At 41.0% G+C, this 24,823-nt stretch overlaps 1 protein-coding gene across 1 annotated transcript in view; it reads right to left on the bottom strand.

The window, feature by feature from the left end:
• Positions 1 to 24,823, bottom strand: part of ELOVL7 (ELOVL fatty acid elongase 7) — a 71,714-nt gene that overhangs the window by 20,015 nt on the left and 26,876 nt on the right. The window contains exon 2 of the mRNA XM_082622026.1: positions 3,934 to 4,031. Within this exon, the coding sequence (XP_082478152.1) occupies positions 3,934 to 3,997 (64 nt within the window). The 5' untranslated portion in view covers positions 3,998 to 4,031. The remainder of the gene's footprint in view (positions 1 to 3,933; positions 4,032 to 24,823) is intronic.

Here is a 24,823-nt window from a genome sequence, read left to right as displayed (position 1 = left end):
TTCAGTGCTTCCTTCACCTACACTGAGGTCCTCAGTGCTCTTCACTAGGTGCTCTGCAATAATCTTTTATGTGATGTCCCTGCCTCCTGACCCAATCTGCTATGTCTTGTCTCTATACAACTGCCAAATTCACTTTCTAGAAGTAAAGCTTTGCTCAGATTATTCCTCTGCTTAAATTAGCTCTCCCTGCTGAGCAAACAAAATTCAAAGTCTTAATATGTCCACGACTCTGAGGACTGCTCACTTTTCCTGCCTTCTCTCTCGGCAACAGTGATACCTTTCTGAACAGGGAGCCCACTTCTATGTGAGGCAGGAGGTTCCTGGTGATGAGATGTCTACAAGCCAGGTGTGGCTGGTGACTCCATGAGGGGGTTGTAGAGGGGGCTGCTCGACAATGTTTAAAGTTAATTCTGCCTCAGTCTGTGATCCCACAAACTACAAAATGATCAGGGGTCAAGTGAGCTCTGTTTTCCCTAGAGAGGGAGGGAGAGTTTCATGTACCTTGTATTTAGCATCGGAGTTGGGCTTAAGTGTTATGAGCAGAACCAAGATAAAGGCAGAGGATGGGAGGGCAGGCTGTCTGAGAGCCCATGACCCAGTGATTACCAAAGTTCTGACATTACTAGCCCGATAATGCTTTTCTAAGAACGTTCTAAAGAGAGAGAGTACAGGAGAGTACAAGGGCCACATACATAGAATATTAATGAACTTTTCCACCAACTACTTTTAAGAGTGTGTTCGCTTCTTAAGTAGCATGTACTAGCTCAAAGAGTACACCCTTTTAAAAGTCTAAGCACCAATAAGATGAAGAAGCTGGAAGGAAAAGCAAACATGTACCTCTCATACTTTGTGAAGTACTAAAGGTTCAGAGTGGCGGCAAATCTTACTCAGACATCGTCTTCTTGCAAAAAAATCACAACTATGTCTGAAAAGTCATCATCATTATTATTCAAAGGCAAGGAAAGTTGCTTTTCAAACATTAAAAATGTTACAGGGCTTCCCTGGTGGCACAGTGGTTGACAGTCCACCTGCCGATGCAGGGGACACGGGTTCGTGCCGCGGTCCGGGAAGATCCCACATGCCGCGGAGTGGCTGGGCCCGTGAGCCATGGCCGCTGAGCCTGCACGTCCGTAGCCTGTGCTCCGCAACGGGAGAGGCCACAACAGTGAGAGGCCCGCATACCGCAAAAAAAAAAAAAAAAAAAAAAAAAAGTTATAGCATTGTTTCAAGGTTTGACATCTCATATCTAAGAATCACAATAAACCCTCTTATAGCTTAAGTATTCATTAAACCGTTTAAAATTCACGTGGAATTTTCCACGTGAAATAACTATGCATGACCCCCACTTCTCTAGCAATCAGAAATCCAATGAATATCATTAAGTTTTCTGAAGCCTACTCAGGATTAGGGCCAAAGCCAAGAATACGCTTGAAATTCTTGGCACTTGATCATGGGCTCAGACCTTCAGAGGGCAGGCAAAGTAAAACTGGACTAAGATGGCCAGAAATGATTCCTAATGGCTCTCAGAGATCGATACCACACTAAGCAGAAGCAAAAAACCTCTCCTGTTACACGCGAGAGTGTTCTCATAAAGTTATAAATCTCAACACAAAATATTTTAACCCTTCTAGATTTTGACAGGAAAAGAAAATGTGAAGAAACTTTTTTAAAAAATGATATGCTATATTAAACGTGTCTGAAGATGGAAATGCTCTATCAGTCATCAACCACCACCACCGGTTGTGTTGGGATATTTCCCAAACAACAGAGCATGTTCATGCCTATTGTCTGGTAGCTGGTGGATACCATTCTCATCTCTGTTTTGCTAACAAAGAAACTGAAACCCACAGACAATAAATACTTTGTTCAAGATCATCTAGCTGGTTCACAGTAGTGTCAGAACTTAAATCTAGGTCTTCTCACTACACATCCCTACCCTCCCTCTTCTCTCAAGACTTTAAATTAGCTTAGCTTCAGATTGGTAGCATCACCTGCCTCTCTCTCCTCCTCCCTGCACTGTTTCCAACACTGTTTCCAGGGTTCTCCTTGCCTCTCCCTAACCACCTCCACCCCTTTGTCGTTCCTTTTTCTGACCTAATATTACTGGGCTTTCCAATGTAAGTATTCCTAATAAAAATAAAGGGTTGACCCATGAATAAAAGTGGAAGTGGAATTCAGAAGTAGTTCATCTTAAAACATTTTATACTTCTAGCACTATTATAGATACTCATCATCGTCTAAATCTATTTGGCTCTTGAGTTAGGATATTGATTACCTGAATCTCTTGGGTCCCTGCAATTGGGATAGTTAATAGCAAGAGTTGGATAGCAAGGGATCTATTCTTCCAAACAGGTCTATTTTTAAAAATGTACCCAAATCTATTTGGTTTTCAAGGTTAAATTGTGAGACTTCAGGTAGCAAGTTACACCTCTACTTTGAAAAGAAATTAAAATATTCATATTTTTAAACATAAATAAATAAAAACCATTAGAACAAAACAAAAAAATTAGTTTTTAAATTACTGAGTTTATGAGAACTACTGTAAACCTTCAGAGAAAGATGACCTCTAAAGAAACCTATAATTCTCTGCACCATTACATAAGTTGAAAAACTAAGAAAAAAAATGAGAAAATATAAAAATTCCCTTAACTGTCCATTCACCAGAGTGAAGCTTCTTTATTTACGGGATCTCTTTCAGGTCCTTGGCATTCTTCAGGGGCAAAACTGTTAGGACCTTTTTCAGTGAAATAAGATTGGTCTTCAGTAGTCTACTGAGAAAGACAGCAATCATGAAACAGTGTATCTTTGCTGAAATCAGTGTAAATTGGAATATAATTTCAATTGTGGTAGGTATAAAGAGGTGACACTTTTCCTCCTGAATTTGGTAAACATGTGATTTCTAATTGATGGGTAAGAACTAATCTGAAGTGGTGATGGTGGTGAATATGTGGAAAGTAATTCAAATGTGAAATGTCAGAATACTAATCCTAATCAGGAAACATAGGTTCTAATCTTTTCTGCTAACAACTGACCATGATGTTGGGAAGGTCACATCTCTGGGCCTCAGTTTCTCCAACTCTAACATGAGGAGGTAGCTTTCATGATACCTAAGTCCATCTCAGCTCTAAAACGTGCTGATTCCTGTCTATTTTTTAAAAATTTACCTTTGTTATATTATTAACACATTTCATAGTAGTTATAAAAGCAACACACATTTGTGTGTTTTAAAAACATCTAGACAGACATAGATAAGGAAATAGAAATTACCCATAATCCTACCACACAGAGATAACTGCTAACCCTCACAAAAAAAATACATGTGGTGTTTTATAAGCTGCTTTCATTTAATGTATTTTAAACTTCTTGCTATGGCATTAAATGTTCTTCAACAACATTGATTTTTACTTTTTTAATGGGCAAGGGGAGAATTACTCTGGGCATTCTAGAATTACTCAGGGGTTACCCTAGGAAACGCTCCCCATCCTTTCTGATACGCCCCTGGGGGCTGCGGCCCTTCCCACTCAAGAGTCATCCTGGACAGAGCCATTGTTGGCAGTAACTGTTATTTCCCTTAGGAGCATTAGGGCAGAATCAAGCCTAAGAGCTCCGTGCCTCCAAAATCACTTCTAATGGCTACTGAGTTGGAATGTACCATCATTTATTAACCAGTTCCCTTCCTTGGATATTAAAGCTAACTTCACTATTATAAACATTGTAATGAACATCACCTGTGTACCTCTATCTTTGTACATATCTTCAGTGAAATCTTTGACACTTCTTCATTAACTACTAATAAAAATCAATATGTGGGGTGTCAGTGAGGGAGTGTTAAGTTGCAAAGTCTCTCGTTCTGTTTCAATGAAATCCTATTAAATATGGGAATCTGACAGGAAAAAGAAGGATGAGCCATAGTTAAGAAATTTGGTTACTTACCAGCATCTTTGATCCAATTACCGTAAAGATGCACGGTCCTCGATGTAAGATCACTGAAGGCCATTTTCCACAGGATTTACTCGCCCTTACAATGGGTTCTTCAGTAAAACGAAAAAGAGATGTGTTTATGATCTATGGATGCAAATAAAGCCAAGTTTCTAGTAATACAATATTAAAAATGTTAAAAATTTAATATGAATAACTGGCAAAACAACAAACTTACTGAAGGTAAATGCATTAGTGAATCACATTAAACCCTGATGCAGTTGCAAACATTTAAGACTTTTCATCATAAGGACAATGCTTAATTCACTCAAAAAGCTGATGTTCTATGTACGAGATGCAAAAGGAGTAGGTGATTCTAAGAACTGTCATAGGAGCATCTATCTCCCTTTATGGAAACAATATAGGTCAGGAATGGACTGTACCTCCCATGGCAATGTTGAAGTAAAAACCCAGAAGAAAGTCAAGATGACAAACTCTCAGAAAAGATACCCTGATCCAGACTTTTAGCCGACCTTCAGGTGTAAGAAGATCTTCTATATTCAAGTGTTTATAATTTAAGTGAAATAGAGGTAGAGAGAGGGAGGAAAAGAAGATCTACAAGAGCCAAGGAGAAGTTGCCTAGTTTATCTGGACTGATGACAAAAACAGCTGGAAAAAGAAGTCTTTTGAAAAAGAAGACCAATGAAGGAAAACTAGCTCTATCATGTATTAAAAGATATTCTAAATCTTCAGTAATTGAAACAGTGTGACACTAGCACATGAAGAGGCAAACCAATGGAATAGAACAGAACATCCAGAAACACACCAAAACTTTGGGGATTTTAGTACCATATTTCATAAATTCTAAGATGTACACTTTCCCAAATTTTAACATCTCTGAAACAGCACACACCTTACAAAGGAATGGTGCATCATAAAATGAATAGTAGGTTTGATTTCAAGTCATATGGTGAGAAGATGAAAAGTTCTAGAGATAGCTGGTGGTGACGGTTGCACAAAAATGCAAATATACTTAATGCCATTGAACTTTACACTTAAAAATGGTTAAAATGTTAAATTTTACATTATGTATATTTTACCACAATAAAAAGTAAACCCTCTAGGTCTGCAACAGAAAAATTCAGACTTTATTCTAGCATTCTAAGATAAAGACATTTTAGAATATACATATATAAAGTATATATGTATTTTTTTAAAGACATATCGTATATGATAAAGGTGACAACTCAAACCAGTAGGCACTGAATTACCAGCAATTACTGAGTAAATGGTGTGGTACAACTAGCTAGTCAACTGCAAAAAACAAGCTGGATCCAAAATTTATACTATAAACCAAGATAAACTCCAATATATCAAAGATTTAAGTAAAAACTTAAAAGAACCATGAAGGTACTAGATGACAACAGGGAGAACACTTTTATAACTTTGGAGTAGAAAAACACTTTTTAACTTTAACTTAAAATCCATAAGACATAAGAGAAGACTAACAAATTTAACCATATGAAAATCAAGAAGAAAAAAGGAAAAAAACCAAATGACAAACAGAAAAAAAATATATGTTCAATTTAAAATACAGACAAGTGCTACTCTTCCCCATATATTAAGAGTTCCTAGAAACTGATGAGAAAAAGACCTATAAGCCAAGAAAAAAATGGGCAAATTTCACAGAAAAGGAAATACAAATGGCTCTTAAACATACGAAAAGTTGCTTAACTTTAACCATAGTAAGAAATGTACAGGGCTTCCCTGGTGGCGCAGTGGTTGAGAATCAACCTGCCAATGCAGGGGATACGGGTTCGAGCCCTGGTCCAGGAAGATCCCACATGCCACAGAGCAACTAAGCCCGTGCGCCGCAACTACTGAGCCTGCGTGCTGCAACTACTGAAGCCTATGTGCCTAGAGCCTGTGCTCTGCAACAGGAGAAGCCACCGCAGTGAGAAGCCCGGGCACCACAACAAAGAGTAGCCCCCGCTCGCCACAACTAGAGAAAACCCGCGTGCAGCAACAGACTCAACGCAGCCAAAAATACAATTAATTAATTAATTAATTTTTAAAAAAGTTTTAAAAAAGAAATATACCATATTTTATTGCATTGGATGGACTAAAGTCCAAAAATTTTTATCAATAAGATGGGCCAAAATCCAAAAATGTATTCACTCTGTTGGAAGGACTGTGGGAAACTCATACCTTGTTGGTGGGAGTGCAAATTAGTATAACCCTTGGTGCAATTTGGCATTATCAGTAAAAAAATTATAAATGCATATTTTTAAGCCAGCAATCCTACTTCCAGAAATTTCTCCTATAGAGATATATGCACATATGCTCAATGACATATATTCAAGCTTATTCATTGCATCAGTCAATAAGAGCAAAAGACTGGAAACAAGCCAAATGTCTATTAAAAATGGACTGATTGGTTAATGATGATATGTCTAACACCAGGAAACACCATGCCATTGTAAATAAGAATGAGGAAGCTTTCTGTGTGCTAACATGGAAAAATATCCAAGATAAATGTCTATGTGAAAAAAGCAAAGGAAGGGACAGAATTTTTTTTTAATAAATTTATTGTATTTATTTATTATTTTTGGCTGTGTTGGGTCTTTGTTGCTGCCCACAGGATTTCTCTAGTTGCGGCGAGCGGGGGCTACTCTTCGTTGTGGTGCGCAGGCTTCTCATTGCAGTGGCTTCTCTCGTTGTGGAGCACAGGCTCTAAGTGCGCAGGCTTCAGTAGTTGTGGCTTGCGGGCTCTAGAGTGCAGGCTCAGTAGTTGTGGCGCACAGGCTTAGTTGCTCCACAGCATGTAGGATCTTCCTGGACCAGGGCTCGAACCTGTGTCCCCTGCATTGGCAGGTGGATTCTTAACCACTGAGCCACCAGGGAAGCCCAGGACAGAATTTTTAAATGACTATGTTTTATACAGAAAAGGTAGAAAGGAATAAGAATATAAGTTTCCATTTATTTATATTAGCATACAAGGAACTCTGAAAAGATATCCATGGGGAAGGGATCAGGGTACAAACTGAGCCGAAGGGATGGAAGGAAGACCTTATACTGTTTGGGTCTTGACTCATGTGACTATATTACCTACCCAAAAATAAAGAATTAAAGTATTTTAAATAAACAAACAAAAAAGAATGCAATCAGCTGCCCGTTTGCTGGGACATCGTTGCTTGAACACCCATACACACTTGCACATAAACACAAAAGAGGGATTTTCATCTTAATGCCTCAAGGATCTGTCCACTCCAGAGGATCTCTCCAAGTCCAGGGTGGTATCTCAGCATGGCCTCTGATCTGATACATCCAGTGTCCTCAAGCTGAGTTCAGACTCAAATTAGCTATGGTGATGCCAGGAACTTTCCAGAGTCAGCCTGGACTCTGGTTTTCCTGTGGATGATTTCTATAGTGAAGGTGTGATGTGGGGGTAGGAGCAGAAGCTCTGGGATCGCAAAGACCTTGGTTTGAATCCCACCACTGACTTAGCTGTGTGACCCTGGGCAAAATTAAAGTTCAATTTCCTTATCTGTAAATTGGCAATTCTACAACCTACCAAGATAAAATAAACTCACAGAGTTGTTTGGAAGACTCTATGAGATAACATACATGTATAAAGTTTAGAGCACAGATCTGATAAAGAATGAATATTCAATCAACGTCAGACATGATCATTTGTAGAGATAAGTTGTACCAATTTAAATGGAAAACATCCAGCCAAACTCAGCTGAATGGCAGTACATGGCACAAATCTAGAGAAAAGTCTACTACTTTCATTATAAGAGCTGGTATGTCACAAATTATAAATGATTCTTCCCTTGATGTTTTCCAGTCATTTCGGTAGGAATGTTTTAGGCCACGATAAAAGCTACTTTCCAGCTCACCTTAACTACTGATGTAACGACCTCGAGCCATTATTCTCATAATTAAACTGCCAAAATAATGCTGTTTAAATTATTCAGAATCAGAGTGAAAGATTCTACTTTATAGGGCATATGGTGGGCTTAAATTTCAAAGTATTAAACTGTTTTCTGTGCAAGCCCTGCCTCCTCTTTTCCCCCCAGTCATTCCACATAGGCCATTTTCCTCTCGCCAGCCCTCACTAAAGCACGAAGCCTCAAACAAACCACAGTCTAATGCAGTTCAGTAATATTCACAGGCAGCAAAGAGAGCTGGCTTTTCTAATCCAAAAGACTATGCAAGACTGAGATGGAGGAAGAGGGAGAAGGTCGTCAGAGCAGTAACTCACACGTGGGGGGGGCGAGGGAGAGGGGGGGAGGGAGAGGGGGGAGGGAGGGGGAGGGGGGAGGGAGAGACAGAAGTAGATGCCCTTCAAGCAGGTGAAAGGGCGGACTGGAGAGGCAGGAAAGGGATCTGTTGTCTCAAGCTTACTGGAGTGGAACTCTCTCACGGATCCTTTCCTTGTAAATACCTGCCATCCAACAGTCCTTAACCCTTGTGGGCCCACCAGAAGAGAAGGAACCTGCATAATTGTGTAGGGATGGGGCCTGAAAAGAAACCTGATCCATTTAGCTTGTTGGAACTAAACTGCTGAGAACTTCCTTATAAGCTGGGACAGTGATGGACTGGACGCCAATATTACATTATAGGGACTAGACTAGAAAACTGTTGATAAATGAATTGGGGGCAACCTGAGTTGTCCTACAAATACAGTGCTACCCCCGGGGTAGAGCCAGGCATATCTCCCCCCGTCCCAACCCAGACCTCCCCCCTTAACAGGGACCCTTGATTGCTAGGCAATGGTACATAGATATGGGGAGAAACTTATTCTATGTAGTGAAGGTACAGAGATATCATCTAGCTGACAGCAGAACTAGGACCTTAATAACTGATTTTAAATACTCAATGGCATAAAATTTCAGATCTGGAGATGCCAGAATAGTCAGGGGTCTCATGAATGTGAAGCAGAGACTTAAAACTCAAAAACAGTAGACAAATTACCAAACCTTCACTATGGGTGGAAGAGACAGGCAGGTGCTACAGGGGAAGAGAAAAAGGCTCCCTGCCAGAGCTCAGCCCATTTCCAAAGGCGTCAAATGTATGTGGCAGGATTAGAGTAAACAGGAGCTCACTGATGGGGAACTGGTGCTGCTATTTCAGTGACCAGCACCTGCAACTAACCCATGAATTCTACTCCTTGTTTTGGACAGTATCACATGGCAACTGGACCACTTGGTAAAGAAGGGACTTAGGGACTTGCCTGGTGGTGCAGTGGTTAAGAATCCGCCTGCCAATGCAGGAGAAACGGGTTCGAGCCCTGGTCCTGGAAGATCCCACATGCCGCGGAGCAACTAAGCCCATGCGCCACAACTACTGAGCCTGTGCTCTAGAGCCTGAGAGCCACAACTACTGAAGCCCACGCACCTAGAGCCTGTGCTCTGCAACAAGAGAAGCCACCACAATGAGAAGCCCACTCACCGCAACGAAGAGTAGCCCCGGCTTGCCACAACTAGAGAAAGCCCGCGTGCAGCAACTGAAGACCCAACGCAACCAAACATAAACTAATTAATTAATTTTTTTTAAAAAGGGACTTAATCTGCCCAGACTAGCTTCTTTAGACCTATATTAAAGATGTCAAGTTCAAATGTGAGAAATGTGCCTGACATCTACAGCTTACCTGGAAACTCTTCAAAGCCACATAGATGCTAACACCAGGACACAGAGTGAGCTTGAGGAATCTGATCACTTTGAGATCTATCTCAACAGGCCTCACAAGGCAGCACTCAGCTGGGAGGACTTCTTGCTGGAATTTACTCAGATGGGGATATGACCTTAGTTTACTCAGATGGGGATATGACCTTGCCTGTGGTGGGAAGGACATGGCAGGAGTCCAGAAATCGAAAACCACGGCCAACCATTTACAGGTGAACCCTCATGTAAAAAGATTTGTCCAAACTCTGCAAAATACGCTGGGACATTCTCCCTGAGGGAAAGGAGGATTGAGGCAGCGTACGGCTTCCCTAGGGCATGCCTATCATCCCAGAGCAGGGCCCTATGATTCTCCCTTTCTCTTTTGATGTTTGGGAGGTTCTGGGCTCCCCACTGATCTCTGCTTTTTACATCAGACATCAGGGACAAACCTGCAAGAACACTTCTGGCTAGCCCCAGCTGCTGCTCAGGGACACATAAACTGAAATGAGCTAAGGAAGGTACCAGCAGAGGGATGGAGGTCTGTAATGGAAATAGGGCAGCAGGGTAAGAACAAAACAGCTGACCTGCCTAAGTCTGGGGGAAGGGGATCAGAAACTTTTAATTGTATTAAAATGTGAGCAAGGACTAAAAAGTGATCATTTGTTTGTTTAAACCAGGGCTTTTCAACCTCATCTTTCTCGACATTTTGGCCAAACAATGCTTAGTTGGGGGGAGCTGCCCTGAGCAGTGCAGGATTCTCAGCATCAACCCTGGCCTCCACCCACCAGACACCAGGAACACCCCTCCCCCAGCTGAGACAACCAAAAAGGTTTCCAGAAATTGGTGAATGTCCTCTGGGGGGCAAAGTCATCCCTAGTTGAGAAGCACTAGTTTAAAGTAAACTACCAACATTTTTTCATCAAAATAAAAGTAGTTTGCTTCAGGGTAATCACTTTGGCAATTATATATTTATTTCGGGGATACTGTTGTTCAAAGCAGTTTTTGAGCTTTTCTTTACAAATCAACATCAGAGTTTTTCAAAATTTCATTTAATTGGCTTTAAGGGAGAAAAATCTTTGTCTACTGCTTCTAAAAATCAAGCTCATAACTAATCATAAGAATGGTTTTGAAGGTAAACGGATCAAGCTGAGCTACATATTGATAAGTGGGGGTGGGAATGGGGGAAGTGGAGGTAGGATTATCATAATTTACTAACATTTTCAACTTACGGTTTGTAAATTGCAAAGGAACAAATCCAGAAATGTTTAGGGCTATGGCAATATTACTGGAATAAACGTAGAGTAGCCTGAGGTAACTATGTGGGAAGTGTACTTTCTAGCATATTATCCTAAATCCTTTTCCCCTTTGTCATTTATTATGAATGCAAATTAAAGAAAGTAAATCTAGAACATGAACAGACTCGGTGAAAAATTATTTCGTACAGATTTTCAATTTTATTAATTACTATATACATGTGTGTACTGCAATTACATGTACACACACACACGCAGCAGAAGCAAAAAACATGTCATGTTCCTTACACTTACCATACAGGATTTTGTGTTTTATTTGAATGCTTCACATACATATATGAACTTGTGCTTCTCTTTGGTATTTCCTTTATCAGCTAGGTTAATGCAAATCGCCTTGGGAATGAAACACAACATAGAAGGCAAAAACCCAGAAAGTTTAATCCTAGATTTTGAGTTATAAAAGCTTAGGTACTTAGCCATACAGAAGAACTCAGGGGAATAGACAAGAGATCTAGGAGGAAACCTCTGAGGTTTCCATGCCTCCTAGCACCGAAGAGCATGCTTCAGGCTTGGGAAAGGAGGAAGTCAGAGGGAAAGCAATTAGTGCAGATCTCAGAGAAAAGGGCAATAAGCCCTGGTGAGGTGCCAAGTAGTATTATGGAAACAGAGGAGAAGGAGTCAGGCTCTGCTGCCTGGGTAGAGCGGGAACAGGTGGCTGATGGGGCCTTAGGCATCCATAGAGAGTTTCTCTTGCTCCAGCGTGGTGCAAGGGCAGCAGAAAGTCTTCTGAGTACACTCAATAGATGTGGAGGTATTGCAGAAGAGCTGTACAAAATGAAGGAATCATGTAGCTTAGCAACAACACAGATCTGTATGGACTAGTGGTCAAAGACCTGATAGGACCCTGGACATCTCAGGGGATGGCAGTGTGGACAGAGGACATGGAAACTAAAGGACCCCTCCTTCTAACTTATACATAAGCTTTTTCTAACTTGCTGAGAGGTGATGGAGAGAGGGGTGGTCACATTTAGAGTTGACTGAAGTAGGTTCCTACCATGCCCAAAGAATAAAGAAAGCTTTATTAAAATTAAAAATTAAGCTATAACAAAATAAAATTTTTGTTCTTATATGCTGATTTTGTCAAAGGAGGTTTGAAACCATTTACTTTAGGTATGGGATCAGGTCAGTACAAATTTCCTCTCTTCTATACCCCTAATACAAGTGGCTGTCAGACCTGGTTGATTGTCATAATTACCTAGAGAGAGATTTGGATTCAGTTAGTATGTCTGGGGAGACTCTGATGATGGGCCAGGTTTGGGAACTTCTTAATACTGCATAAACCATTCTCTGACATGACAATACCCACAATATGAGGAATAGGCATGATTCATGACAAGGGGTTCAAAATGAATGTCACTAGGATATGATAAGGTATCTGGGTCAAGAAGGGCAGGAACAGGAGGTGCAATCAATATTGGAAAAGGTTTCTCTGGTGATTCAAAATAATTTCAACAGATGTGAAATCTGGGAGATCTTTGGGTCAGCATACACACCCAGAATGTAGGGAAACTAAACTCCTATTTCAAAGGTGAAATAAGCTTGAAGTTCTCAAGCATTTGTGACAAGAGAAAATTATTGCTACATCTTAGGTCTTAGTAAGTTACAGAAAATTAGAATATAAGTCTTGTCTATTAGGCAAACAAAATTGATCAACACAAATAAAGATACTAAACGCCTAACTTTCTGTTTTTCAAATGGGAATGTTATAGTATCAGGGACGATGCTTTCATTTGCAAATAACAGAACACAACTCAAAATGGCTTAAGCAGTAAGAGGATGTGTTATCTCATAGAAAAAGAAGTCCAAAGGTAGGAAATTTCTTCTGAAATTTCTGTTTTGTCATTTTTGTGGAAAAAGATGGTGACAGTCATTCCAAAAATCACATTCTCATACACCTTCTTCCAGAGTAGTAAAAGGGTCTTTTCTTTGTGTCTCTTTTTAGGATGTTTAAAACCTTTCCCAATGCTCCCAGAGGCCCCTTAAACACCTCCTCCCAGGATTGTATCAAGTGCCCATATTTAAACCAAGCACTGAAAAAGGACTGGGCCTGCAGTGGTTTCTACAGGGTAATTGGTATTGTGCTGGCTCCCACCCCGCACGTGTGGGAAAGCACATGGCTTCAGGGAGGAAGGAGGAGCCTGAAAAAGGCAGAAGACTGATTAACCCACAAGGAGGAAAGGGAGGTTAGCTTTGAGAAACAATGTTTGCTTAAATTGTGACTTTAGGTGATTACTCTGGAGTGATATTTCAGATATGGACCAAAGGTCTGACAGGGAACCCACCCATCTAAGTGCTCTCTGCTCACCCTGGTGATGTGTGTTCCGGATAGACTAATCTTGATTGTTTTATTTGTTTAAACAAAACATGATTAATAAGTTAAGCATGTTTTGCAACACCATATAAGACTTTCTAGTGACTTTTACATGTCTGCTATTTGGAATTACCTTGGGCCACAGCCTCTTTGATGATACAGATAATATGCCATAAGTCCATAAACACAGAGAGCATAGAGTTGGACTCACACTTGTAACTGCTATTACCACTTCCACAAACTTAATGTTGTTCTCACTGGTATACAGCATGTTTAAGTAAAATGGGTGTTTCCCACTCCCAATAACAATGACATAGGAGTACATATTAACACTCTCTCTGTATGAATAGACTCAGATCTGCCCTTCAATCAGGTTTAAGAGCTCTACTTTCCATGTCAAGCAGGACCTCAAAACAAATATCCTTACCATCCCCTCCTTTCCTTACAATTCTATTATTTCATCTTGATTTTCACATCTTCACATTCCCTTGATAGAGGGACCTATTAAAATTAGATGCCTCCGGATAATATAACACTATATATGCATGACTCACCAGACTGGTTTACATTATATTTTATATATATGTGTGTGTGTGTGTGTATATATATATATATATATATATATATATATATATATATATATTTATGCACACACACACACATTGTATACATTATTATATACATTAGATTACATTCCTGTTTTGGCTCTGAAACATAATCCTGATTCATGAGTATGTACGAGGCAGACAGACTTTAGTTTAGATATTCATTTAACAACCTCAACATGTTAATATGACAACTTGTTAGAAATGAAAGCGTCCTAGAAACCAATGATATTAGCAGAAGGCCCCACTAGGAAATACAATTCATGTAAAACCTTTAGCAAAATGCTAAATGCACTATTTATTGTGCTTACTATTACTCTTATGAAAACAGAGGGCTTCCCAGGCTAAGCAGAGTAATCAGTGTCTTTGCTGCATCTCAGGTCCCAGGACAGCATTCTGTAATTGGAGAGACAAGGCCAACTCAGAGGAGAGTCAGAGAACATTTAGGGTAAATAAAGGACCTGCTCAAATCACCAGCAGCTGTAAACTCAGTGCTAGGCAGTAGGGAATAGGAGGATGAAAATAGGGCCCTGCCCTCAGGCAGCCTCAACATGTGGGAGAATTCTAGAAAATTGGATAAATCTGAAAAGAGAAAAGCATCTGAAAAACTGTACAAATTAGATGCCTCTGGAAACTATAACACTATATACGTATGACTCACTAGACTAATAGACTAAAGAGACCACCAGGACCAATAGGACTCATTTTTCTGTTAGAAGAAGTGATAAGTACCTCAAGGGCAGGTTAGTTCCTATTTGTAATCTAAGTCCTAATACAATGCCTTGAGTAAAATGGGTAGGTGCTCAATTAATATCTGCTGAATTAATTTTGAAGTATAAACTCAGAAAAACAAGGCAAGGCAAGGGGGCCAGACCAAATACTCCATCCCTTAGGCCTTCTTCTCTATGTTTCAAATGAATGAGATACCCCTCTCGTTCATTTTCTCTTCAAACAAAAAGTATTTTTTGAGCATCTGTTGTTGTGCAAGGAAGTGCTAAACAGGATACAATATTATTTTAAAAATATGGTCCCTGAATTCAAACAACTTTCAGTTTGGAAGAAAAAATAAACACCGAAACAGATACCCAAAATGCAAAGCAGAATGCAGGGTCACGTGAACAGTTCACACAGACAGCTACAGCCTCTCGGAATGAAGGTTCACATCCGGGACATGTGACCCAGAAGAAATGCATAATGGAGGAGAGCATATGAGCTGAACCTTGACTATAATATTTCAATAGGCAAAAATGTGTGCACCTGGGACAGAGGAGAGGCACACATCACAAGCAGAGGGACCTCCAGGGGAAAGTTCTTTCATTTGCTTATTCAACCAATATTCTTAAGTATCTGTTATAGGTCAAGCACTGCTTTAGGTGCCAGTGATATAGTAGAAAACAAAATCAAAACCTTGCCTTCACAAAATTATAGAAAATCTCCAACTGCGTTTCCAGAATGTTTGTTAGTCTGTTTTGATAATGCACAGAGTGAAAGAGGGGAACAATGGAAAGGTAGACTCCAGAGTTGGTACTTGATTGTGGACGACCCAAAAGCCAAGCTAAAGAATTTTTTAGACCTAGCTCTGTTGACAAAGTAAGAGTCATTACAGATTTCTCAACCGAGAAATTTCTTAATCAAAGTGGTGCTTGAAAAGATTATCTGGGTAGTAGAGTCCAGGGCTGGGTGACTGAGGGTGTGGTTTGGAAGCAGGGAGAAAGACAATGCAGCGATTGCATTCTGTTGGGAAGAATCCAGCATAAGCATTGCTTCCTCTGAGATGCCACCCCTGATTCAATCAGTCGGGCTTAGGTGTACCACTAAGGTGTTCTCATAACAATTCGTCGCATCTATGATAAAACTTATTGCACAGTATTGAAAATGCCTGTTTATTAATTCTTATCTTTTTGCTCATCAAGAGGAAGAGATTAGGCCTAATTATCTTTGTGTTCCCAAGCGCCTAGACCACTGCCTGGCGTGTAGCAGAAAATATTTGTGGCATGAAGTGAACAATCAAGTGTTATGGGTTGAACTGTGACCCTGAAAATTCGTATGCTGAAATCCTAACCTCCAATACTCAGAAGGTGACCTTATTTGGAAATAGGGTCTTTACAGAGGTAATCAAGTTAAAACGAAATCATTAGGGTGGGCCCTAATCCAATATGACTGGTGTCCTTATAAAAAGGGGAAATTTGGACATAGACATGCATATAAGAACCTAATATGAACATGAAGATGACCATCTACCAGTGAAGAAGAAAGGCCTGGAACAGACCCTTCTGTCACAACCTCAGCAGGGACTAACCCTGCCAACCCATTGCTTTTGAATTCTAGGCTTCAGAATTGTGTGACAAAAAATTTCTGTTATTTAAACCACCCAGTTTGTGGAACTTTGTTACAGCAGCACTAGCAAACTAATACAATAAGTGAAAATGTTCAGCCAACTTGGAGAAACACCCAGAATCAGAGCTCAGGATTAAGGTCATCATTAACTATAAATAAAGAGAGGTGATAACATGGGAGCAGAATACATTTCTGTGATAAATAATGCAGGAGGAAACACGGCAAAGGGCACCTTCTCAGTGAACACCCATGTTTATAAAACAGAAAGAGAAGCCAGGGAAAAGCATAAAGAAGCAACAGTCAGAAACCTGCAGAATAAAGTTGCCTGGTACAACCTCCCTCCAAATAATGAAAAAAAAAGTAATATGAATCGTAAATAAATAAATACCCACAAAACTTCACAGAAGGAACCAAATAAGGAAGGGACCCATACAAATGTTCTAAATTTCAAAACAGTTGAGGCCCAGGAAAGGCTCTAGAGCAGAGTAGCATCCATAGGACGGCAGAGCTCCTAACCCAACACGGCCTCTTCCCCAGCTGTACTGCTGTTGCAAAAGAGCCTGAGAACTTGCACAAGCACCCCCAAATCTGAAGAGAAGCAAATGGACTAAGCCTAATCTTTCCCTTCTCCAGCTCGAGAAGGGAACAATAGAGACTCTGATGATGGAGGCCCCACACTCAACTGGTGAGCGGAGAAAGGTGCCTTAAAGGTGTCCCTTGGGAATGGCATACACCTTCAAGGTGGAGTGAATCTTGGTATAGATAATTAACAACACTTTAAAAGTGAGAATACAACCTGAGTATATGAGATGTATTTGGGTATACCTTATACCCAGAGATCTCATTCAGCCCTAAATCCCCTATTTACCAAGGCCTTAACCCCACCAAAAATGTTCCAAGTACACAACTACCTAGTCCCCCAAACAGACAAAAAGTCAATTCATTAAGTTGCAACTCACATTGGCTAGATACAGGAAAGAAAAGAATTTCATCATTATTCAGAACAAGAGAAATTCTTTTTTTTTTCACACACACACACTGTATTTTATTTTTACCAGAGATAAATAAACTGACACCAAGCATTGTAAATGGATGACCACAACAAAAGCAACAATGATTGCAATTAAAAAATATGGAACGCTTCACGAATTTGCGTGTCATCCTTGCGCAGGGGCCATACTAATCTTCTCTGTATCGTTCCAATTTTTAGTATATGTGCTGCCGAAGCAAGCACAAGAGAGTTAATTCTTAAACTCTAATGTGCATTAGACTTTCCTGAGATACTTGTTGAAAAGGCCTATTTCTAGGGCCTCCCCAGAAGGCGATCATATCATTCCAGGGGTCCTTCAATGACAGGTAGAGAAACACTGCTTGTTAACACAAATGGATTTTTTTTTTTTTTAATGTTGGCCGTATTCTCTGTGCTGTACAATATATCCTTGTAACTTATTTATTGTGCATAGAATTTATACCTCTTTTTTTGATGTTGGGGGTAGGAGTTTATTAATCAATTTATTTATCTTTGCTGTGCTGGGCCTTCGCCTCCGCGCGAGGGCCCCCTCCAGCTGGGGCAAGCGGGGGCCACTCCCCATCGCGGTGCGCGGGCCCCTCACCACCGCGGCCTCTCCTATTGCGGAGCACAGGCTCCAGACGCGCAGGCCCAGCAGTTGTGGCTCACGGGCCCAGTCGCTCCGCGGCATGCGGGATCCTCCCAGAGCAGAGCTCGAACCCGTGTCCCCTGCATTAGCAGGCAGACTCTCAACCACTGCGCCACCAGGGAAGCCCAACACAAATGGATTTTTAAGTGAGTGTTTTAGGTACTTAAGAAAATGAAATAAAGCATTTCTTATAGTATGAAGGAAAATGTTGTGGGGCAGGACAACAGAAGAAGGATGGCCCAGTCTGGGGCAGTGCCCCTAGGATTTTCGCTCTGCTATGTATTAATACTTAATACACGCCTTCATTTCACACTCATGGGTGAAGACAGTGACATTAGAACCCCTTCTGAAAGGGAAGAGAGATGAACTCATCCATTCATTCCAGGCTTTTCACACATATGAGTTTTTCTAAGCCTACTGCTTAGCTATTGTCTACTGCGTATCTAAACATCTGCTTAAAGAGATTCTGTAAAGAATTAATGATGTAGAAATATTGTTCTGTCCAAAACTGATGATAGATTAGCCCATTATCATATACTACTATTCAGCTGAATCAATTATGGAATTATCCAAATTATATGCAATCTTATAGCACAGTATATATAACCAATACTAGTATTTCGCTCTTGTGCATTGGGATGTCCAGGTCAGTTTTTCACAGGTGGCATTCTATCTGGTGGGTTGGACATTCACGCCAAACTGGTTGTCAATTATTTTGACACTCCTGCTTGTCAATTATTTTGACACTCTATATATTTGGCAGTCATCACACTGCATTTAATTTTATTTGTAGACATGTTTTGCATCACTTAAAACTCTTGTAAGTTCTTGTGGAGTAGGGTGGGAGGGGTGTCTTATGCAAATTTATATCTCATACAGAACTAAACCAGAGGAGGGGAGGCAAAAAAAAGGTCATCCATTGGGCTTCCCTGGTGGCGCAGTGGTTGAGAGTCCGCCTGCCGATGCAGGGGACAAGGGTTTGTGCCCTGGTCTGGGAAGATTCCATGTACCGCAGAGCGGCTGAGCCCCTAAGCCATGGCCGCTGAGCCTGCGCGTCCGGAGCCTGCGCGTCTGGAGCCTGTGCTCCGCAACGGGGGAGGCCACAACAGTGAGAGGCCCGCGTACCGCAATAAAAAAAAAAAAATCCATGGTATTAATCAATCAATCAATCAAGTAAATGATCAGAGCTGATGTTTACATTTTGTTGCACTGGCTAGCAGGAAGATCCAATTTTCTCAGCTTCAAATTAAGTTAAAGCATAAGAAAATAAGCCGTATTTATCTGTAAATATCTCACATGACAAGGTCAACTTCTCAATTACTTACAGTTTAATTGGATTTATTTATGCTTTTTGCCTTTTACTGAGAGGCTGTACTTGATCATCTCAAAAGATTTCCTTTAATGGGATTTGATTCTGAAAAACTTGAGGAATGTGTTTTCATTAAAGGTCAGCTGTACTTTTTTTTTTCTTTTTAACTCTAGAAATAAGATTACTTGCATTCCACTCATTTGAATTGTGACCTTTTAATGAAATCCTGGTGGCTTGAAGGAATTCCCTTGACAAATAAACCACAACGTGTGCAGCACCGTCTTCTAGAACTGCCATATGTCCAGGAATAAGAAAAGATAAGCCTGTTTTTATGAAAGTTAATACAGACGACTGTCAGTTGCCAAATTCTTGATCCTGTGAGACGTGTAGTGTTTGATGAATGTCTGAGTCAAGTGCTGTGTCCGCGGGCGTCCTGGTGTCCACCGCACCCTGTTAAGATGTGAAATTAAACAGAAACATCAACGTGCCTACTGGTGTCTCAGTGTCGCACAGAAGGAGGCCAGGCTCCACCTTTGGGGTACCAGGTGCTACCACCAGTTCAGACGGACTTAAAAACTTGAAATTCACTTCTGAGGGAAGATACTGAAATGCAGAATTGAGAATTGCTTGTTGGGGAGAAATAGCATTTAAGGTCAGAAGTTGTGTTTGGAAATATTATGTATTATATAGTATAGAAGCTAGTATAGTTAAATTAGCTTTAGCTAATTCTGAGCTGTAGAGTTTGTGATTCCTCCAAATAAAATTTAGGAATATAACCTTGACTCATGCTTTTATTAAGTGTGTTGATCTTACACCTCTCAGTCAAACATCATTCACAGAGTTCTCTTAAGGCTGAGGATAGTAACAATGCAGCCTCTTTTCATTACTCTGTAAAATCCCTTCCCAGCCACAACTGTCAACCTACCCTTCTAGTCACCCTAGCTCTTCTTTATTCTCTTCGAAGAATGCTTCTCTATTTATCTAATCTCAATCTTAATCCAAGACAAGTTCTAGGAAAAAAAGAAAAATGAGAAACATAAATAACAAAAACTTAAAAGGAAAGAGCATAAAGTAGCAAAAGGATCCTTGCCAATAAGTTTGACAACAGAGAGCCAGACTTATTGGTTGGTATATATTTAATTTTCATCATAAGACATGTGTTGTGATAGGAGAAAGTTTAACTGTTGTGGCCTCTGTTGGTAAATCAATAACAACAGCCCCTGGCCATGCTGGGACACAATCCAAATGGAAAAAATAAGGGCTGGGCCTATGATAATGAAATACGACAGAGGGACTGTTCTTGAGTCGATCTGACACACTGCGATTCATCATCACGGTGGAGATTCTGGACCCTACCGTCTCTAAAGGGTGCTTGATGGAGGGTGTGACTGTGCTCAAACAACCACCTCTCTTGGTTACAGGTGTCCTTGCTCACAGGAGCCATACACAAAGGTTAGAGACCCCCCTTTTGCTAAACCCAAAGGCTTTTCCTGAGTTCTTATCTATGCTGATTTCCCTGTCATCCCACAAGTCTGACTTCTTCCTTCCTTCCTGAAACCCTAACCTCGGCTTTCAGAACATAGCACTTTTCTAACTGGCCTCATGCCTTTCCATCGGTCAGCCCTTTATCATTGTGTTCTGCTGGTTCCTTTCTTCACACTCCTGCACTGGGGCTTTCTGCCCTCAATCTGTGGGATTTTCTTGTTATCCGCCTGCTCTTACTACTATGGTAATGACTTTCAAATCTATACTCTGAGCTAACCTCTCATGTATGCCAGAGGCCGCTATTTGTAACTGCCCATAAACATTATAATTTGGACATACCACTGTCACAGGAAACCTAACTAATCCCAAAAGGAACTCATCTTACCCAACTTCTACTTTCCACCAGTTGGCTTCTTTATCCAATACCTAAACCAATGTTAATGGCTTGAATTTTCTTTCGATATAAAACACCAGACTCATCTTTGACTCTGCTCTTTCATCTCTAACTTGTAAACTGCTAAAAATTAATTTGATTTTTTTTTTAGATGAAACCTTTCTCCACCATTTTCATGCTAACAACCAAAACTCCACTTCACCCTGTATTACTGCACTCAGGCTGGGACAACTCCTGCCTCCATGCTTATTTCCTTTAGATTCATGCTTAGGGTTAATATTATTACCAGAAAAAAAATCAGACTCATATACCACTTTTATTATATTTTCTCCCTCCTCAAGAACCTACAGTGACGCCCCATTATAAATCACATCAAGGGCTTCCCTGGTGGCGCAGTGGTTGAGAGTCCGCTTGCCGATGCAGGGGACACGGGTTTGTGCCCCGGTCCGGTAAGATCCCACATGCCGCAGAGCGGTTGGGCCTGTGAGCCATGGCCACTGAGCCTGCACGTCCAGAGCCTGTGCTCCGTAATGGGAGAGGCCACAACAGTGAGAGGCCCGCTTACCAGGAAAAAAAAAAAAATCACATCAAGTCTCAAGTTCTCAGCTCCATTATCTGATTCCAGCTTACTTCCCACCACTCCCTACTACTCTAACTTAAAAACTTTCTCTCCCTCTCTCCCTCCCTCATTCCCTCTCTCTCTCTTTCCAGTAAAGCCATTTCCCACCTGTCCTCTCCCCTCCCTCTTAACCTCAAGTTATCAGCTGTTTGGTTTTGCTCCTATCACATTTTTTCTACTAGCAGAAATGGGGACTTAGAAATTTCAGAGGCTGCTTATTAAAAAACCGTTAGTCTAGTTGTATAGTACACAAGGATTTGTAAAGAGGGGAAGAGGCAGATAAAACCAGACCGTTAGACTGAGGCTGAATAATGACTATCCCTAAGGGCAAGTGTGTCTTATTTATTTATTATAGCTCTCAGGTAAAAACACTGAAACAATTGTGAAATCACCATAAAGCATGAACAAGTAAAACAAAATACCAAGGTCTCCCAAGGTGACCACTGTGTATGAGATTTGTAAGGACAAACACTTCCTGCCACGGGAACTCAGCCACTGTGTGTCTCAGATGAAAGCAGTTCCTTTGCTTTCATAAATTAACCAAGAGGTTCAAAAGCAAGATGGCAACAAGTTCTGCTAAGCAACTTCTCTGACAAAGGTCGGAAAGACTTTTCTCAGTTGCCCAAATCAACCCGTGCCAACCTGGAATCCTCATTATCAGGGATTTTTGCAGTTAAAAAGCTGCTTTTATTAAAGTTTTAAAAACTGGTACTTCTGAAAGGAATGCCCTTTTAATAATGAGTTAATAGAAGCAAGCAAATCTATGAAATGGGTCAGTTAAACCTTAAGCAGAAATTCCCAAGGAAGAAGCAAAACCACAAATGACAGTCAGCTATCTCATCAGACCTCAGTAGTTTTACTCAAAAACTGAAGAGGTATTAACAGATCCTGTGAGGAGATTTGCAGGGAGTTTTCTTGAAGAAAGAAAGGGAGCTGACCCGGCATACCACAGGCAGTGCAACTAGGCGCATCTGAAATCAACTGTTGCCTCTACCTCCTGAGGCAAGGGAGTAGGGCGAGCTGCTACCCAAGTTATCCAAGAGAATAACAACAGAATAACAACAGAATAACAACAGTGTCCACTTATCAAGGGCTCTGGGTCAGGTCCTGTGCTAGATGTTTCACTCACATTATCTACTTAATCCTCATACCAACCCTAGGAAAAAGGTATCATAATCTTCAGGTCACAGATAAGGAAACTGAAGCTGGAGAGATGTTAAGTAATTTGTTCCTGATCACACAGTTACTATGTTGCAGAGCAGGTATTCAAAGTTCAACAGGACCCTAGTCTATGCTTGTTTACTGCAGTACACAGCTTTCCAGTGTGGAGGGTGCTAAGACGAGCAAGATGGCAAAACATACTTAGGAAATCAACCAACATTTATCAACACCATAGCAGGCCCTATGCTGGGATTCCGAAGTGGACCAGACAACCACCCACTAGGATGGCTATCATCAAAAAGACAGACAAGGACTTCCATGGTGGTGCAGTGGTTGAGAATCCGCCTGCCAATGCAGGGGACACGGGTTTGATCCCTCGTCCGGGAAGATCCCACGTGCAGCAGGGCAGCTAAGCCCATGCGTCACAACTACTGAGCCTGCGCTCTGGAGCCCGTGAGCTACAACTACTGAGCCTGTGTGCCACAACTACTGAAGCCTGCGCACCTAGAGCCTGTGCTCTACAACAAGAGAAGCCACCGCAATAAGAAGCCCACGCACTGCAATGAAGAGTAGCCCCCGCTGGCCGCAACTGGAGAAAGCCCACGCGCAGCAACAAGGACCCAACACAGCCAAAAATAAATAAATAAAATAAATAAATTTATTTAAAAAAAACAGACAATAACCAGCGTTGGCAAGGATGTGGAGAATTTGGAACAATCATACGTTGCTGTTGGAACTGTAAAATGGTGCAGCCACTGTGGAAGACAGTTTAGCAGTTCATCAAAATACAGGCATGGCTTGTTTCATCAGCCTATATTCTATTTTGCTTCACAGATACTGTGCTTTTTACAAAATGAGGTTTTGTGACAACCCTGCATTGAGCAAGTCTATCAGCGCCACTTTTCCAACAGCACTTGCTCACTTTGTGTCTCTGTGCCACATTTTGGTAATTCTTGCAATATTTCAAACATTTTCTTTATTACTGTATTTTTTATGGTTATCTGTGATCAGTGATTTTTGATGTTACTATGTAATCATCTGAGGGTGCCATGAACCCCACCCAGATAAGATGGCAAACTTAATCGATAAATGTTGTGTGTGTTTTGACTACTTCACCAACCAGCCATTCCTTCATCTCTCTCCCTCTCCTCAGGCCTCCCTATTCCCTGAGACACAACAATATTGAAATTATGCCCATTTATAACCCTGCAATATTGTGAACCTATCAACACAATGACCCTACAATGGCCACTAAGTGTTCAAGTGAAAGGAAGAATTGCACATCTCTCACTTTAAAGCTAGAAGTGGTTAAGCTCAGTGAGGAAGACATGTTGAACGCCAAGACAGGCTGAAAGCTGGGCCTCTTGTGCCAGTTGGCCAAAAGTTGTGAATGCAAAGGAAAGTTCCTGAAAAAAAATTAAAAGTGCTACTCCAGTGAACACATGAATGATATGAAAGTCAAACAGCCTTATTGTATATATGGAGAAAGTTTTACTCGTCTGGATAGAACATCAAACCATCACAACATTCCTTTAAACCAAAGCCTAATCCAAAGTAAGTCTCTAACTCGTTTTAATTCTCTGAAGGCTGAGAGAGGTGAGACAGCTGAGGAAGAAAAGTCTGTAGCTAGCAGAGTTTGGTTCATGAGGTTCAAGGAAAGAAGCCATATCCATAAAAGCACCAGGTGAAGCAGCAAGTGCTCATATAGAAGCTGCAGCAAGTTATCAAGATCCAGCTAAGATCATTAACAAAGGTGGCTACACTAAACAGGTTTTCAATGGAGACAAAACAGCCTTATATAAGAAGATGATGCCAGGGCTTCCCTGGTGGCACAGTGGTTGAGAGTCCACCTGCCAATGCAGGGGACACGGGTTCGTGCCCCAGTCCAGGAAGATCCCACATGCTGCGGAGCGGCTGGGCCCGTGAGTCATGGCCACTGAGCCTGCGCGTCCGGAGCCTGTGCTTTGCAATGGGAGAGGCCACAACAGTGAGAGGCCCGCATGCCGCAAAAAAAAAAAAATAAATAAATAAATAAATAAGATG

Source organism: Mesoplodon mirus (genome assembly GCF_964341445.2).
Source record: "Mesoplodon mirus genome assembly, chromosome: 5".
NCBI classification, from domain to species: Eukaryota; Metazoa; Chordata; class Mammalia; order Artiodactyla; family Ziphiidae; genus Mesoplodon; species Mesoplodon mirus.
This window is presented reverse-complemented; position numbering and strand designations above follow the sequence as displayed.